Below are 19,166 nucleotides of genomic sequence, written 5' to 3' on the forward strand. Positions count from 1 at the left end.
CAGAACAGCCATGATTTCCCAAAGCTCATCCCCACAAATGGATGAAATAAGCAGCTATGTGTTCTTTTGCTGTCTCCTTTGCCCTCCGTACATTAGCATGTAATCCTGAGAAGAAATAACATTTTTTCAATCATTCTCAGACATTCAATTACAGGGTAAGCAGACAGCTGCAGGAGCTGGGGCAGCCTAGGTCCTACAGAAGACCCCTGACAATTTCCACTTCATTTCTAACCCACACCACTTTATTAGTGTGGATTACTTCTTAATCCTATTGCCATTGTCAAGATTATATAATTAAACTCCCCTTTCACCTCTATTACTGTATGAATGTATTACTAGTGGCAAGAATAGAAGCAAAATAGAGGAGGAGGAAATGGGTAAGTGGATGCAAGGGAAGAGACTAGAGAAGAGCAGAGCACACCTTCCTCTCTACTCCTGCCCAAATCCCTTCACAGTATGCTCCAATTAATTTTATTTCACTTTACAAAGAGATTTACGGCCATCCGAGAAGATACCATCATCTGTTTTTGCTTTTCATTATCATTCATTGCATGGTTGCAGATATGTCATTAAATGAAAGATTTTTTCATGCCTTTTAATTTAAAATTATCAAAATAGAAGGGTATATAACTTTCATCTATGGAAGTTGAACAATCTTTCAGACTTTCCTCCTTGAGGGACAGAGTCACGGGCATTAAAGGAAAAAAGCCATTTAATGAATGACTAAAATTTCAAGCTAAACAAGAGAATTTTTCCCTTAAGGGAAGTAAAACTGAAAATCTGCAGAGTGCAAATCAAAAATTCCTACATCAGGTAAAATATGTGAATCCTGTGAAAAGCCATAGCATTCTTGAAATGGATTTGTTTTTGAGAGAGTTAAATGTATATGCAGCATGTTTCTTAAGACCTGTATATCAAAGCAAATAGCTCATCTGCCTCCAAGCTTTATTTACAAAGCAATTGCCATAATTTTACTTATAGCTCTCATTCTATAGAGATTAGGTAACTCCCATTAGATGGGTGATGCAATTTTGCTGTTGCTGCTTTACACTTTTATTCTTTCTCAGTAAAGATTATTCATCAAAGTAAAAGATGAGTAGGTAAAGAGAATGAACAGAACAGAGTGACGGGGATACAGTATTGAAGATGCGGGGGGAAATGTTTAGAAGAACAAAAGCAGTCTTCATTTAACATAATTGTGGGTGCATAGCTGGTAGTCCTAGCAGTCACAGCTGGAAAAGTATGTAATTAAATGCTTCTTGGACAAGAGCTAGCTCAAGTATGTGCACAACCACTGAATTTACCGGTGAGATTCTCTAAATCCTTCTCATCCATGGATGACAGAGTATCATCGTCACCTTCCAGGAGGGTCTCGTTTTCCAAGTTCTGATTTCCTAAAGCCTGACTCTTGATGGACTGTTTTCCTTTAGCAAGAATATCTTCATCTGCAGCTGAAATGAAAAGGAAACAAAGCTGTCCATCAACTTTGGGAAGAGTCCTGTGGCAGAGGGGCAGGGAACTGAGGTAAGGAGAGGTGGCCGAGATGGTCACTCATTTTACCCAGCATCATCTGGGGTGGGGAAAGTGATGGGGATGGCCCACACGCTCCTTCTGACAACTGTGATTCCCCAAACCTAGTCTAACGTTACCTTGAACAAGCACCCTAATCCCATTAAATCTGACCCTGGCACTGCTCACTGAACCATTTGTTTACTTATATTTAAGGCAGAAGAAGGTTCAATAACAGCACTTTTTTTTTGTTAGGAGAAAAAAATCAGAACCTAGTTTTGGAAACAATACACACTTAACACTGAAAAAAAAAGGAAGACTGATTCATTCCTGTGAATAATATTATACCCACAAACATTATGCAGTGGTGGGGGAGTGGCTGTGAAGGAGAATCCAGAAATAAGAAGGGTTTAGGGCCGAGAGCTATTCGCAGCCAATGAGGATCCAGGCCAGCTTCTGAGGCCACGGCTGATGCTAATAAAGCCATAGCAGCTCCCAGAAGCTGCAGGCTCTTCCTCTCCCGCCATCCGCCCTCCTTCCTTCACACTGACCTTCCATACATTTCACCCCTGCCACAGCCCTGCTGCAGCCCTTACACAAATATCCAAGAGCAAGGCAGTGTGGAAACTACGTGGAGGCTCAAACACTACCTCCTCCATGTGTTTAAACTAAAGGGCTGAGACACCCCGGGGGCAAACATAACAGAAAGCCCGGGATGAGAGGCATCTTGGCAAGGAGCCTCACACCGCCCGAACTGGAGCAGCCTGTGCAGAGCAGCGGCGCCGGGATCGCCAGAGTCACAGTGCGGAGGCAGCCTGAGGGGGGAAGGAAGGAAAGGGAACAGCACCGACGAGGGAAGGAAGGAAGGGGAGGCAGAGCACCCGCAGCCATCGGCGGCCCCAGCCAGAGGAGCGGCAGGGCAGCTGCAAGGAGTCCGTGCAGAAGCTCAGACCCTGTAACCCTCCAAGGCGACTCCCCTCAGTTTGAGCAGCCTTCTCCTTAAGAAACACACAAAAGCAGATGCTAACGTCTGGACTGGGATTTTTTTAAAGCTGACGCCTCACTATGTGACTGGGAGACCTGAGAGGAAAAAGCACCTGCTCCTCCAGGCAGCAGCCACTGGCAGCAATCAGATGGAGAGGCTTTCTGCTCCACCGCAGTATCTGACGAGGCAGAAGGCCCCAAACCCAGATACAGGACAAGGCACTCAGTCTGAAGAAACACTTATCTACAGAATTTATTCTAGACAGAATTTATTCTATTAAACTGTATGTGTCCTAACTGGTTAACGTGAGAAAGCAAGGCTTCTTTGAGTTTAATAGGTATGGTTATGGATAATGTTAAAGGTAAAAGTTTATTTTTATCATATTTATTGTGAGTTCACCATGTATAACATTTACATATAATATTTATGACACTATTTAAATGAACACAGGAGATTTCTATTAAATAAGAAAGTCATGGGAAGAAGCTTTCTCTATTTAGTATTGATTATCCTCTATGGATAAATAAAATCTTATTTTCTCCCACACCCACATATAGCATAGTATGGTATACATGTATGAAAGTCTCAATAAGTATTTGAAAAGAACTTAAAGTATATAATTAAAATGGCTCTATTTTCTTAAATACTATAAAGAAACATACCCAAAAACCACTATTTTTTTGGAAAATAGCAGTATAAGTTTTTACATCATTGTTTCTATTTGCAGCATTTACATTTCCTTACCTTGAAATCACAAACATTGCTAACAACATCTTTTTCAACTTACTAACAATTTTACTAAAAATAAATTAGTCACAGAGAAACACAAGAAAAATCATCATCATCTGTATTTTGTTATGAAGTAAATTATAATAAATTAATAATAGCCAGTCAGAGTTTTAGCACAAATTCAGTATTCTACATTCTCACTTCCTGGATGCATAATTCCTTCAAAACAGAAATAATAATAATAATGCTAAAATTAAATACACTTATCATGTGCCGAAGAGTATTCAAAAGCACTTTAGACATTTAACTCATTTAATTCTCATACGCCTTCTGCTAAATTCTCCTTTTCATATGAGCAAACACACTCAGAGAGGTTTTATAACCTCCTCAAGGCAACACAGTTAATAAGAAGTAGTCAGGAATCAAATCTAGTCACTGTGGCACCAGAATCTGGGCTTCTAACCACTATGCCAGAGAAAATGAAAATAATCAATATAGAAATATGAATGTATACATAATTTACTGATTGGTTCACTAAATCTAATGTTTCCCATAATGCATTTTAAAAGATTAAGTCACAATCATAAGAAATAAGTACAGAATAAAGACATATTCATTTCCAAACCTAAATTTGATGAACACAGGCCCAACAAATCTGAAACAACTAAATTCAAGAGTTCACTCACTACTCTCTCTGATTACTGCCATACATGGTTGCCATACCAACCTTATTTGAAAGAAGGAAAAAAAAAAAACTAATCTGAAAACATTTACAAAAAATGAAATGACTGTTAAGAGTCGTCAGTGGCAATATGCAATGGTTTAAAATAGCTCAGTAAATTACATTCATTTAAATGACTACTAACTATAACCTTTTATCCCTTCCAACTGAAATTTTAAAATTTTAAATATGTTTCTCATCATGCTGACAACAAATAAGACACAATAATTTCTGAATTAAATAAAATTTTATGGAAAAAATTTAAAACACTATAGCTCTACCGTACACATACAAACACCACTTTAATTTATTTATTTACTTATTTTTACAAGCTCGGATTCTGGGATTGTTCAACCTCAACTGAAAAAGCTCTTGTCACGGAAAATATGCAGCTTACTGATATTTAGAATGGTTTTCCTGTAATTAACTCCCCCTTGAGGATTTTAAGTTAGCAGCAGTAAAATTACCAACAGTACTCTAATACACACCACATGCGCTGGTGTTCAATTCTCAGTGGTCTAATAGCTTTCTGCTAAAGAACTTCTTTCCCCCCTCAAAATTAGAACAAAACTGTCCCAAGCATAAAATAAAAGATAATTATCATGTTTATATGTGCTGGGAAAAGTATGTTTTTAACTTTCATTTGTCTTATACTCAATCAACCATTAAAACAAGAATCAATTATTTTAATATCTTCCATGAGTGTATCCTACACTTGTATAAAAGTTTAATTGGATGAAGTCAAAATATACTTTTGGTTCAATTTTAAAGCTTGATTCAGATCTTTTCTAGTTAATAAAATCACTAACAAACATGACAACTGTTTAAATTTTTCATTTCACTATCAACAAACTGCCTTCACTAATCTCACTTCTTATTCTGATTTAATATTTATCCTAACCTGATAACCAAGTTGCAACTGATACATAAAACTGCAGAAATCTGTAAAAAATGTTTTATTTAAAACATGTGATTCACTGGGGCTACGAGCAATGAGCAGGCTCAGAGAAAAGCTGGTCCTCAAAATGTAAAGTTCAAGTTCTTCAGAGCTAGCTGAGTTGATTTATCTAGGTAACACAGACAAGCCAAGTAAAATTAAAACGGGGAAAGAATACAGAAAACTGTTCTACTCATGATATACAAATCTCTTTTTAAAAGTCCAGTGACTGTTCCAGTGAACTGGAATTATCAATAGTCCTAGTATGGTACGGTAAAAGAGGCTTATACATTAAGAATGAGCCACTTTCTTAATTAAAAAAGAAAGATAATGACTGGTATAACAAAGTGACCTTAATTGTACATAAAATAAATATGAGTGTAGACTTAGTGTGATGTGTAGCGGATACCATAACTGTTGATTCTGAACAGGACACATAAAGAATGTTTTGTATTCAACTACTGTCCTAAACTAATTCTCCTTTATAGTTTATGCAATTTCCAAAGTCAATAAAATTTATTCTAGAAAAGTTTACTTAAACTACAATGTGTAATTAGGAGAAAAAGCCAAGTCCAACATGGATTTCTCAAAAGCTTTAGACAGAGAATCTTCTTTTTTAGGATAAACAAGCAATAATATCTGGCATTATCTGAAGATATGAAAGAATGATATGATTTACGGTCTTTACATAGTCTGTCATCCCTAGGAAATCAGATCAATTGCTTGTATCAGTAAATGTGATTACAAGACACTTGTAAAATACTCCTCATATACTTCTATTAGTATGCAAATTCTCTACAAAATAAACATGTCTTAAATGCAATAGGATTCTAGTGCTAAACTGTTTTAGTATTTGAATTAAAACCAATCTTTCCACCATTTAAAACATTTTTTTAATTCAAAACATGCCTTTGAATATAAAATTCCCATTATATTTAACAATGAATTTTTAGAAGACAGTACAGCACAGTGGTAAGAAAATCTGATGAGCCATCAGTTAACCCGGGATTTAGCTCTGTATCTACTAAGAAGGATGTTGGATTTTTGTTTCCTCAGTTTCTTTATCTGTAAAGAATAAAGTCAGACTAGACTTTAGCTTTAAGTTCTTTTCAGATCTAAAATGCTCTGATGATAAATAACTGACAAACTGGTCTCTGTGCATTAGGAGAATGTTACAAATCATTACAACGGATTTCTGATAAATTTTAAAACTACAAAATTGGAGAAAATGCCCTCAAAAAATCAAATACCCACCTCTGCTTCCTGCTGCTAGTTTTTATAAAGAATATTTAATCATAAGAGAAAGTATTAATTTTAATTTTAAAATATGACTCAGTTTCTACAAAGTTAAAGAAATCTCCCATTACAAAATGACTTTTATAAATAACCACTTTGGAGGGTCTCTCTGTGAAAAATTACCTAAAGCCCTTTTCCCCAAGCAAGTTAATATGAACTTGGGAAGGGCAATTAAATTGTCAGAATTAAAAAATTTGTTTTTAACTAGAAGGTAGCCAGAAGTAGAGTCATGGGGCTGGTATTGATCGCCTGAACAGAGAACATCACTCTTCAGGTATTTACTCTGCCACCCTTACACCAGAGGCTTTCCTTCAAATCAAATCAATCTATAAAAAAAAGATGGCTCCTACTACTAAAATACATAGCTAATTGCCAACAGTATTTCTATTTAGATATCTTCCTTTAATAATAGTACTATAGCTTGTGATGTTTTAAGATTCTGCATTTTCAAAATGTCCTGTCTCCTTAGTTAAAGTACAAATAAAAGTGAGAAGTCATAAAAGAGCATTAAAGTGACATACTATCCTCAGGAAAATCTATTTAATTCTTTGAATTCACCACTGAAGCACAGTGTTCATCCACAATAAATTCTATGATTTCATCTGCATCTTGATCACATTAACTATGTTGTTTTGCATACTTGATTCTTAATATATCAATATTTATTTTTATTAGCTTCCTTACTGTAATTAAGTTAGGATTAAAAAAACAGAGAGCTTTATAATTGATACAAAATTAAAATTGAATGTTAACTAAAAGATACTCTAATTAATGAAACATCAAAAAATTAAGCTCTTTGCTTACCTAATACAGTAGCATAAATCACACAGACATCAAACAATACTATACTACAATCTATGTGCTGAGTTCCCAAACTAATCGTTATTATTTAAAATTTTAAAATATACAATATTTGATTAGCTAGAGCTTTTACCCTTTTTTAAAAAAGTTATATAAAATATAACATCTTCTTAATTGGAAGCATCTACTACATAATACACATTTTATTAGTTTTTAAAAATATATTTCAGATTTAAATATATATTCTTAATCTTTCAGTCCTTGAAATATTAATCATTATGAAACTAGTATAAAATATTACCAAATGGAATGGAATTACATAAAATGCTAAACTTTACTTCTCTCTTAATTTAAAAATGCATAATAAAACAGAGATAACATTAATATTATGTTAACCTTTCAATTACTATTTAGACTAATTGGAGTGAAATCTACTTCTAAATAGGATTCTAAGTCTTAAATGACAGTAAGCATTGCTAACAAATATCTTTTAAAAAACATCAGACTCAGCATTAAAAAAGTTGACATAATGTTATTTGAAAAGTTAAAATTCAACAACAAAATTAAAATTAACTCATTATAAAAAACCCTATGATTCCCCAAAGTGGTTCAATGTACTATTTTTGATCAATTGATTTTAATAAGCTCTGTACAACAAATTTTAAATTCAGTTAGTGCTATTTCTTTCACAATAAAGTACTAACAGTTTGCCTATATGCAATTTTAGAAAACAGGGCCCCCCTTCCAGATAGAAAAGGAAAATTTTCCATAAAAATATTTTTACAGTCATTCATATACTTCAGAACTCACAACTGAATGCTAAATGACAATAAGAGAGATACTTATTAAATTTTAAGTGCACATGGTAACATCTTTTTGATTGAAAAGAATAAAACTGCAAAAGGCTAATTGTTTTCAGTGTAAGAGTTATTAACTTAAACAAAAAAAAAAGGCCAAAAACAAAATGAAAGAAGAAAAATATATATATAAAATTATCTCTTAAAATTCATAGCACTACATAAAAAGCACTTGAACCTTAAAAGCAAAAGTGGCCTAATTAATTCTACATCTTATTTCTCCTTCTCCACCTCCTATAGTTGAAGATGTAGGGCCCTGTGACTATTATTGCTGTAAGATCACTTTGTTATTGACTATTCTCTGTATGATCATTTATTTTAAAGGACTGATGTCACATTTGGTGTTGTATCTGATGACATATTGTGAACATTTTCTTCCAGAAATGGCTCTTTAAGGCTGAGTGCAAGAGGTTAAGCTGCCTGACTGAGGCCAAACCTAAGATCACAGACTTTTCATCTAAATTCTTAATATCCTTCTTGAATGTAATTTAACATTTATTTTGGACATTACATATTATCACTTAACCATAAGCTGCTGCATGTTAAACTAATACCCTGAAAAAGGGAAATGAGAACTATTTCTCATCTTACTAAAAACTAACCGATTTTTATTTTATAAAATAAAAAACAATTTAATATGAGTGGGTACATTTCCCCCCCCTTAACCAACAAAACTTAACTGGCTTTCAAAAATTACAAAACCTATGTAGAAACCCTATGATCAAAGACAGTATACTATCAAAAGTCCAAAGGACTTTTTCAGTTTTTCCAATTTGCTCATGAGGCTTCTACCTCAACTGAATCACAGTGCTATACATTACATCAAAAAAGGAAAAATTGTTAAGTTCTGATAACAAGATGATGCAGAACAGGAACATATGAAAATAATGTCTATTCTTTTTCCAGGAGCCATCTATCACAACCATCTACAAATCAAGGCTCAGAAAGTATCGAGGCACTTGGACATTTATTACTATCTCTCCCACTTCATAATCTCATGCTAAAATACCATGATTGAGGGAAAACCATATGCACACGACAAGACCTGGAAACCTATTTGGTTTGTAAATGCTGTCGTTCTGATATTCATGGATTTAAGACAGACGTCCTGGATTAATTCACTGAAAGCTGAGTATGTCACTGAAAAGGAGAAATATTTTATCCTCCTACTCTGAAACAAAGGGTCCATGTTAAGGAAGTTTTGCATGTGTAACATAATAAATAAGTACACTTGAGACCATAATTTCACAGGACCCTACACTGACTATAAAATTTAACTTCTGATTCTGGGGTGAAGAGCTGGGGGATATGGCACCGAGCATTTTACAGTACCTTGTAATAATGAAGGTATGCTCTTCATTACCAAGTACTGTACCTGCTGCGTGCTACTGGCAGGGAGTGGTTTGCACACTGACCATGCTCCACGGCCGTTTTTAGGGTCGCTTCAGGATGTGTCGATCCTAGAGGGTTGCGCACAAACCGTCGCCGGCGCCGCAAGTCATCCTCCCAGTGGTCCAGGCGCCAGAACTCACGAGGACGACTACAATGAAACAGAGAAGCCACATATGTTAGCAATTATCAAACAGCGTGGTAGCACTGAATTTCTGCATAAAGCTCTCCTTGTTTGCCCTGCCTTTTCTTCCCTCCCATTCCTCTTAATTCTCCCTCCACCTCACACTCCCCTTTCTGCAATCTTTAACTTAGGTATGTCCTTGAAAATAACAATATCACCTTCCAGTCTAAGGAACTCCTTTTCCTTTTTCTTGGAAGGTGAAATGAGCACTAAATACATCATTTTGAAATGAATTGCTGACAGTGTGATCAGTTTCCCCACACTCTAGTGGCATGTGCTCTGATTTCAGCCTCATTTCAGCCTCAGCAGGGCACCTTTCTCTGTGGCTGCATTTATAAACCAGAATAGGGAAAAGGCTATTATAAATATGGTATAGCATTACCTATATTAATCAAAGTCTGTCCCCCTTCATTTTTCTTCCTAATTTGTGCCTTTTTGCACAAGGTCAGTAAATCATACCATGAATTCTTGGTCCAGAAAGTGTTAACTTTAATGAATATCTCAGTTACATGGTTATGTATGTGATAATAAAATATTACTCTGTTTAGATGTGCAGGAATTTAATTAAAATAATCTCTTAAAATATTCATTACATTTAGCCCCTGAGGCTTAGAACAACACAAGAAAATGCATTTCTTTTCCACTTACTGTTTTTAAATAAACCATTCCTATAGAGTGAAATAGCAATCTATTTTCAAGCAAATCAGATTGGATTTCTGTTTTATGTAGTCTGTTTTTATATTTAATTAAAAACTACATGGTATATGATGTGCAATAATTGCTATATCAAAAGCATACTTTTAGAAATGTATTTTTTAAAGGGTTCACTCAATTCAAGTTCCACTCTATTTTCCCCAATTATGTAGATCTTTTCACATGGCAATATATGAATGTCAACTTTCTTTTCTATTAACTAATCATGATCTAGCATGCTGAAAAATGTTTTCTAAGGAAAACACTAATATGAAGTTTTTTCAGTTACAGTTAAAAAAAATCTCTGCAGAATATATTTACACTAGAGATATACAACATGAAAACCTGTAAGTTTCAATAATTAAATTTAAAAATTCATAATCAAAGCTTCTGCAAAAAAAATGACTAATGCAAAATAAAACTGCACTTGTATTTCATGAGCTAATAAAATTGTACCTGTCACCTTTGACAAATTAGTAGCCTTGACCAACTGACAGTCCCAAAATACCTACATAAAAGTTATCCATATTGTGATGGTTTAAAGAGGCTACCTTTAAAAGTTCAAAATAGATTTGTAAATAAGTACTTCACCAATTAAAAATTAGCTGAGATTAATGAAAGCATAGATTAAAAAACAGGGCATTATTTAAAGAAACTATTTTTCAAAAACAATAGGAATCCTATGCTCTTCATGAGAATGCTGGGGAGACAAGGAAACAGCAAAGATTTTCTTTGTTGATTTTGTTCATGCCTAAAGAGGAGGAAATATAAAGTAATCTAAGCGGAATACAAAAATGTGTAAGAACTGTAGCCCTCGAAGAGAAAAAAATTGAAAACCTCTTTCATTCTTCTGTTATTTTGCTGTCTACCTTTCAAATGAAAAGTATTATTATGATAGCATTTAAAGTTAAATAAGAAATACCTATAGAATACACATAAGCACAGAAAACAGTTGTTTGAACTCAATTAATTAAATAAAATTCTCCTTAGGATAGTGGGGGAAAGGCGGTACACAGATGGCTATGTGTATGGCTTTGATAGTCATGGAGCTTGGATAGGTACTTCATCATTCTGCCTACCTACATTTATCTGTTAAAATTATTATCAAATATCAGCCAGGATGCAGTCGTGAATCACAGGCTGCTCCTCGTCTTCAGGGGAATGATACAATGAGGGTCTATTCATCAGAGCAGCAATCGGCACAAGTAATTAGTTCCCTAGACTGAGATCTCCTACAAAGCCTATTTCAGTCAGCACCACAAACATATGACGGTGTAAAGCTAATGAAAGCTGCTAAAATTTGTTAACCTTTTCTGCCATCAATCCTTCTAATATTCTGTGCTTCAGTATTATGCAAAGGTGGTAAATTATTAATTTGTCATTCATCCATCCTTCCGAATTTTGAGTCAAATTAAACGATGTCATTCTTCTTGATAACAATTAAAATTATAAGACATGTTAAGCTGCTATTATAAAATTGTTACTAAATTAGGTAACAATAGATTCTAGTATAATATTGAGAGAGAAGTCAAATCCGATGGCTATGTGTGTGATCATTTTTGTCAAGCAGTAGAAAAACCAGAGGAATTATAAAATCATTCACAAATTTTCAAGAAACTCAAAGAAAATATCTGTAACAATAATAACCACAATTAGGAGGAAACAGAACTATAATATCTATTTCTGTGCTCTTTGACAGTAACAAATAATGATCACAATGGTGACATTTGGCTGAAACAAAAGCACTGATGTATTAGAAATGTAGAAACTGTGCACATCGTAGAAAAAATTTTAAGGTAAGTTTTATGTAAATAAAGCTAATTATGGACTTCTGGCTTCAAATGTAGACATTCTATCAATTTAAAAATACTTTAGATATATTCAAATAAAATGAAGAAATCTATATACCTCAGAATGATAATCTTTCCACTATCCTGAAAACTACATCTCAGAATATCTTCTCAAGACAAGTAGTCTACCCCATTGCAACAATTTAAAATAGTCTGAAGACAAAAGCAAAATCATTCATTTCAGATCACAGATCCAGAATGGATTACAAAAATCAGTTAGAGAGACCAACAATTTCAATACATTTTTGAAAGTCTCTCCAGATAATGCAGAATAAAAACTTTCAAGGAATTTACTCAAAATGGAATCATTATTAGCCTTATTCGAAAAAATTAGCATTTACCATCCAATTTCTGATTGTTAAGAGTAATATATGCTCTTTGAAAAAAACGTCATATTCATTTTTTCTTTCAGATAAGGATAATTGCTAGCAAGTTTAAAGTCATCTACCTAGTAAGAAACTGAAACATAAAAATCCACTGTTTTGTCCCAACTCTGCTCCTTCCAACAACAGACAGTCTCAGCATAAAGCTGTATCACTGAGAAAATGAGTCACAATTTGTCAGTTAAGAACATGACTGGGAAGGGGAATGTGTAGGTTTCAATCTCAACTTAATATCTTTTGATTATTCACATAAAGATTTCACTCTTATTTAGGAAATACTGACACTCCCTCTCCAAAATCTCCTTCTCGGGGAAAAAGGATAAGAAACTGACAAATTTGGGAGACTGATCCAACACTTTTCTCATAAGCTTATGAACTAACTTGTTATATATTTTTGTAGTTATCACTATGGTATGGCTAGAAAAATTTAAAGACTTCATGTACTCAGAAACAGACTGCTGACCAAATACAAGCATGGGTAAGATGAGAAATCACTTATTGTGAGAACGTAGAAATATACATCTAGGTCACGATATACCTATACCTCTATATATCCGTATCTATCAAAAAAAATTACATTAGTACTACATGATGTCACATTCAAAAACCTCATCTATACCCATTTCTACAAATAATTAAAACTAAGATCCTCAGAAAAGTACTCCAATTCAGGATGTAACCCTAGGCTCTATAAGATCTAGAAATAAAGCCTTCTCTATAAAAGGTCTGGTAGTTAGGTCCCCTGTTATTACACAAGCTCCAAGTACCTTTGACTAACAGGAATATACTATATTTGAAAAGTTGTGGATGACGGTGAAAATAAAAGTTCTAATGATTCTTTCTAATTATTTCTTCCCCTTTCTTTGGCCTAATCTCAAAGTCTAAGACTAAAAAACAACATAGGCCTGTCTTTTTCAAAGTATAAGCATGCATGCATGCTCAGTTGCATCAGTCGTGTCTGACTCTGCAAAAGTCACCTAATTACCTTTCTACTCTTGTAAAAACCTACACATATATGTATTTGTACAAATAGAACTTTAACATATTGCTATGAGCTACAGAATATAACACAATGCCATTTTTATATACAGAATATGTACTTTCTATTCTACAAGAACAAAATCAGATAGACTGCTGAAATAAATCTTAGAAGGAAATACAACTCAAGCAGCAATAAATTGGCTATTTGTTCCCCTCCCAGGCCCACTGTGGACAGTGATTTGATCTACTAAAGAAAATGAATAAGGATGAGCCAGAAGAGAATCACTTGGAAAAGGAAGAAATATTAAAACAGAGTAACTAAGGGATGATCCATAATCTTCCTCTAACAGTTGAATGGTTTACCTATAAATAATATATTATGTTCCACAAGTAAATTGCAAGACTCTCTAAAGTTGAGCTTTCCTCAGAGAAAGTATGGCAATCCAATCGGCCAATTAACAGTGCTGAATGGATGGATACTGAAGTAGACTCCTAAAACACTGTCTAATAATGACCAACTCAACCTTGAGCCAGCAGCTAGGGATACAAAGACTATTAAGATATTTTGTCTCTGACCTTGAGAAAAGACAGATGAGAAAACAGTAAGAATTCAAAAATTACGTGTGATAGAGCAGAGCTCTATTAAATGGCACAACCCAAAGGAGCACTGTTCTCACCAAAATCTGCGCCAGCGGCACTCCTGGAGTCGTGCGGCGCTCATTTTGTGCGGCTGTATTTAAGCACCCTATGAGAAATGACAGGGTGCTCTGAGAACACCTTATCTTCTCCCCGCTCCTTTCTTTGCTCAGGCTCCTTTTTCCTCTGCCCAAGTTAAACCTAATCTTCAGGACAGGGAACAGAATAAGCCTTTCAGATGCTATCAGGAGCAGTCACACATTTAGCATTTCCCTGATGCAGGAAAAGGTGTTCAGGCCACAAACAGGCATGACTGTCAAAAAAACAGGCAAAATTCAATATTCAGAATAAAATAATCAAGAACAAAAGAGAAACACTGACATTTATTTCACTGAAGTCATTAAATTCATATTGTTCTATGAAGGTATATTATGTTCTACTATCATTCTATTACAGTAAAACAATGTTAATTACTGAAATGAGGGGTAGCTATTATAAAAATTATTCTTGTTATTATATAATCTAAATGCATTGTCACATTATTTAAATTAGTCAAATATATGCATGTTTGTGATCCCTTTGGTTGTAGGGTTATTTTTATGTAACTTGGATCTATACCAATAAATGAATTCTAGTCTTAAAAATAAAAACTGTCTAATTCGATTATATTAGAAAACGATTCCATTTTCCATCTTTCCTATTTTCTTGTGACAATACCTGATAAATCTTGATGACCTATCACAAGTCAGTAATAAATTCTTCTGGCCAGAAAAAAAGTTCTAAATCCTAGAAAATTTTGGTATTCATATTTTGCTTTTAAGTTTGTATATTACCTATTTTTCTGACTCCTATATCTGGCTAGCTTCTAATTCTACAGTTTTAGATTAAAAATTAACACCAGACATTAAATGGTAACGTCTAAAAGAGAAGCACATAAACATTTTCAGTGCACTGTCAGTTAGAAGATAAAAGTGCTTAAGTTCTAGAAGGGTTTCACTTTCTGCATAAATCCTGCTGAAATAATGTGCAGGTACTATATGGGTTATCGTACAATATAAAAGAATGCTTTATCTCACAAACTGAAATCTACTGTGCCTTCATGCAGATAAACAGAATATTTACTAAAACCTGTTTACCAGATACCAACTATAAATCAAATGCAAGTGATCTATGCACTATACTATCTTAATTTAAACAAAAAAAAAAAAGAAAAAAAATCCCTCAGTTGTAGTAGAGGAGACACCTTTTGAAGTGCAATCCTTTCTTAATTGAGGACTTACATAAAGAATTTACATTACATTGAGTCACTAGAGCATCATATGTGTTAATTAGGTAAAACTACATTTTATGCAGTGATGAACTTAAGCAATGGTGCTAGTCAGCGGATTTCTGTTTGCTTTCAGAGACAACTAGAGACCCATCTTCATTAAATTTGGACATTTCAAAAGAAATACAATCTTGCAACGAAGTCAATTATTCAAAAAATAATACCAAAGTTTTCCTAGCTGTTGTTAGCCTGTTAACCATTTCTTTATTCACTCAGTATTTTTACCAGGAGTAGGTTATGAGAAATCAAAATCTAATGTTAATTGTACTACCAGTTAAGACTCTAACAACAGAGAATTGAAAAACAAATTAAAATACATGATATTACTGGATACCAGAAACCCTAAAATTCACCTCGGTAGCCACACCAATTGCACAGATCTGTTCTCTTTTCTCAAAAAAATCTTATTTAAAACAATAATTCAGCAAAAATCAGTTGAGTGCCAACTATGTACCAAATCTTGGTACCAACAAATAAACTATGCTAGATTCAGCACAGAATTTTTTACATTAGAATCAGAATAAGAAATTTATCGAACATAAACAATAAAATTTTAAATTAGATAACAATTACTGCATTAGGCTGCTGTATGCTAGACATCACACTCTTTTATATGCATTATCAACAAAGCCTCACTATAAGCCATCCATGATTAAATACTGCTCTTCTCATTTTTAAGAGAAAAAGCTCAGTCTCTTCCATCAGTAGTAAATCATAAGAGTCTATGGACTTCAAAGCCAATGAGCTTTTCACATGACATTTCCTCTAGAAACTCTTTTGGATACTATTATAGCTACAATCAAAGTACTAATTGACCCCGCCTGGGAGGACTGAAGATTTTAGTAAGCTTTCAGTGAGGATCTATTTTGTAAGTTCCATGAGGACAAGGGTTTGGGTCTCCCTAATTCACTGACCAACCACAGTAACTGAAACAAAGCCAGCACTTAATAATTAAAGAATGAACAAGATGACTTTCTAAAAGCAATTTAAATGATAAACAGCAGTCTGCCTGGCAAAATAGAAAAGGCATTACAAACAGAAGAAACATCATGCACAAAGGCTGACATAAAAAGGCGTTTCTATCCAAGAGGGTTCGGGTAAGAAAGATGATTTCAAAGCAGTCTCAGAGTGGCAAAAGCTAAGGCAGGAAACACAGGGTTAGAACCAAGATTTCAAAATTCACTGTATGGTTAAGTAAAATAGTTACTTTTTACATCTTATAGTCAACAGAGTGATAACTAAACTTTTTAAATAAAGGATTGTTTATGATCAGCCTTGTATGTTATATGGCAGCAATATAAAATAAGACAGTGGGGATGGAGTGTAGAGGTTATGATTTCAGAGACATATTTGAAATGGAGTAAGATTTGATGAGACATTCAATGTGGGAGGTGAGCAAAAAGGAGGTAATGAGAATAAAATTGAGGTTTGTGCCCCAAAAGAGGAGTGAGGGGGAAAAGATGCTATTTGTCTGAAAATGAAGCAGCTTAAGCCGACATGGTTGGCGAGAATAACCATATCATAGATACCTAATAATATCTAGGTGTGCACAGTCGCTCAGTCATATCCGACTCTTTGCAGCCCCAGGGACTATAGCCTGCCAGGCCCCTTTGTCCATGGAATTCTGTAGGCAAGAACACTGGAGTCGGCTGTCATTCCCTACTTCAGGAGATCTTCCAGACACAAAGACTGAAGCCTCGTCTCTTGCATCTCTTCATTGGTACGCAGATTCTTCACCACTAGCGCCACCTGGGAAGTCTAGGTAGGCATGTCTAAAAAGTAAGCAATATAACTTGCGAACTTGGAAAAGCAGTCTGGACTAGACAAATAAAATTGGGAGACTGATTAGCCTTGGAAGCCAATGGTTTAGATACTTGTCTAACAAAAATTTACTGAGTGTTTACTATTAGCTAGGTATTGTGCTAGATCCAGTGAAAACTATATTGAAAGGACAGGAAAAAGTGAAATATAGGAAATTCCAATATTTAAAAAATTACAAAAGAGGAAAGAAATAAATAGGAAAAGAAGTAATTGTTTCTCATAATCAGTAAGATAATAGAAGAAGCAAAATATAATGGTGCCAAAAAAGACAAACAAGCAAAGATTCTTCAGAGCACTGAATGGCCAGCAATATTTAATTCTGATAAAAATGTCCAGAAGGACAAACAATGGAGGGAAACTTGATTGCTTTTTGTGTGTTTTAAACAATTTTATAATATATAATTTATATGTCATAAAGCTCACTTGTTTACAATGTACAGTTCAATGCTTTGTAATGTGTAGAGTTGTGCAACAATCACAATAATCTAATTTTAAAATGTTTATTTCCCTCCAAAGAAATCCCATAGCCACTATTTTCCCTTCCTTGGGGATGGATAAGTACAGGATTTCACAGTATATAGGTTAGACAATATAGGGTTTGCTTTGGACTGGAGCGTCTTAAGTCTGGGCCAATCTAAAACAAGTCAAATTATAAGTAACTGGTTAAAGGCATCATTGTTAGTACTGGAACTTTTCAGAAAGCCCATGAGAATGAATTTTTTTCTTTAACATTTCCATTATATACAAAAGATACCAAAGAACTGAGTCTAATTTATCTTTTAAGGAAGATTCTTTAAAATCAAATTTATAACTAATTCATACTATAACATAAAGGGTAGCTAAAGTTTTAGAAAAATTTTTATTAAAGAATCATTAGTCTTTAAAATTTCTATGCAAATGGCAAAAATATTTTTGCTCCATTTCTATAAAGTAAAGATAGTCACATTAGTTGTATCATATATCAGATCTACAACTTCTACATAAGTCATTTATCATTTGGGGGCCTCCATTGCTTTAATAAAATAATTCTAATTTGTTCATTTACAAAAGTGCTATTGTGAGGAATCAAAAAATGAAGTATATGGAATTGCTTCAACATAAGTAAAATGCTATGCAAATAAATATATGGCATTATTTTCAGTCGATAATAAATTTAAGTGTTCAGATACTTCTAGATGCCATTTATTTACTTGGATAATACAATGTGCTTAAAGCCGACGAGTGACCTCAAAACTGATTAAGGAAAAAAAAACAACATTAAAAATCTTTATCAGTCCTGGAAATGATTAGCTTACTTATCTTTCTCTACAGATTTACCTATCTTGCATAGTTTACACAAACGGAATTATAAAGTAGGTAGAGTTTTGTGACTGACTTTCACTTAGCATAATGGTTTTATTTTCTTAATATATTTGACTATATGAGCAGTAACATCTCTTTTTTAAAATATTTATTAATATTTAAGTTACATAAATTTAAATATTCATTATATTTGTAAATATTTTTGTATAGTTATATTTATTAAATTTATATTTATTTTAAAATTATTATTTTTAATTACTAAATATTTAATTATTCAAATTAAACATTATGACTTCCCTGGTGGCTCAGACGGTAAAGCATTTGCCTACAATGCGGGAGACCCTGGTTCAATCCCTTCGTCGGGAAGATCCCCTGGAGAAGGAAATGGCAACCCACTCCAGTACTCTTGCTGGAAAATCCCATGGACAGAGGAGCGTGGTAGGCTACAGCCCACGGGGTCGCAAAGAGTCGGACATGACTGAGTGGCTTCACTTTCACTTTCACCTAATAAATACTCATTTAGATAAATGAACGGCTCTCTCTAGGTGTGGGGCACAGGTTTCTCACTGCAGTGCGTGTCTCGCTGCGGAGGGTGGGCCCCAGGCCACCTGGGCTTCAGCAGTGGTGACGCACGGGCTCAGTAGCTGCAGTATATGTGCTTAGCAGCCCCATGGCATGTGGAATCTTCCCTGACCAGAGATCAAACTGGTGTTCCTTGTATTGCAAAGCACATTCCCAACCACCGGAGCACCAAGGAAGCCCAGA

At 34.3% G+C, this 19,166-nt stretch overlaps 1 protein-coding gene across 2 annotated transcripts in view; it reads right to left on the bottom strand.

The window, feature by feature from the left end:
• Positions 1 to 19,166, bottom strand: part of LRBA (LPS responsive beige-like anchor protein) — a 725,050-nt gene that overhangs the window by 309,686 nt on the left and 396,198 nt on the right. For both annotated transcript variants that reach the window (XM_061142480.1, XM_061142479.1), the window contains exons 38-39: positions 9,251 to 9,375; positions 1,305 to 1,451 (exon numbers count right to left, since the gene is read on the bottom strand). In XM_061142480.1, the coding sequence (XP_060998463.1) occupies positions 1,305 to 1,451; positions 9,251 to 9,375 (272 nt within the window). The remainder of the gene's footprint in view (positions 1 to 1,304; positions 1,452 to 9,250; positions 9,376 to 19,166) is intronic.

The sequence above is a fragment of the Dama dama genome, chromosome 5 (genome assembly GCF_033118175.1).
Source record: "Dama dama isolate Ldn47 chromosome 5, ASM3311817v1, whole genome shotgun sequence".
NCBI lineage: Eukaryota > Metazoa > Chordata > Mammalia > Artiodactyla > Cervidae > Dama > Dama dama.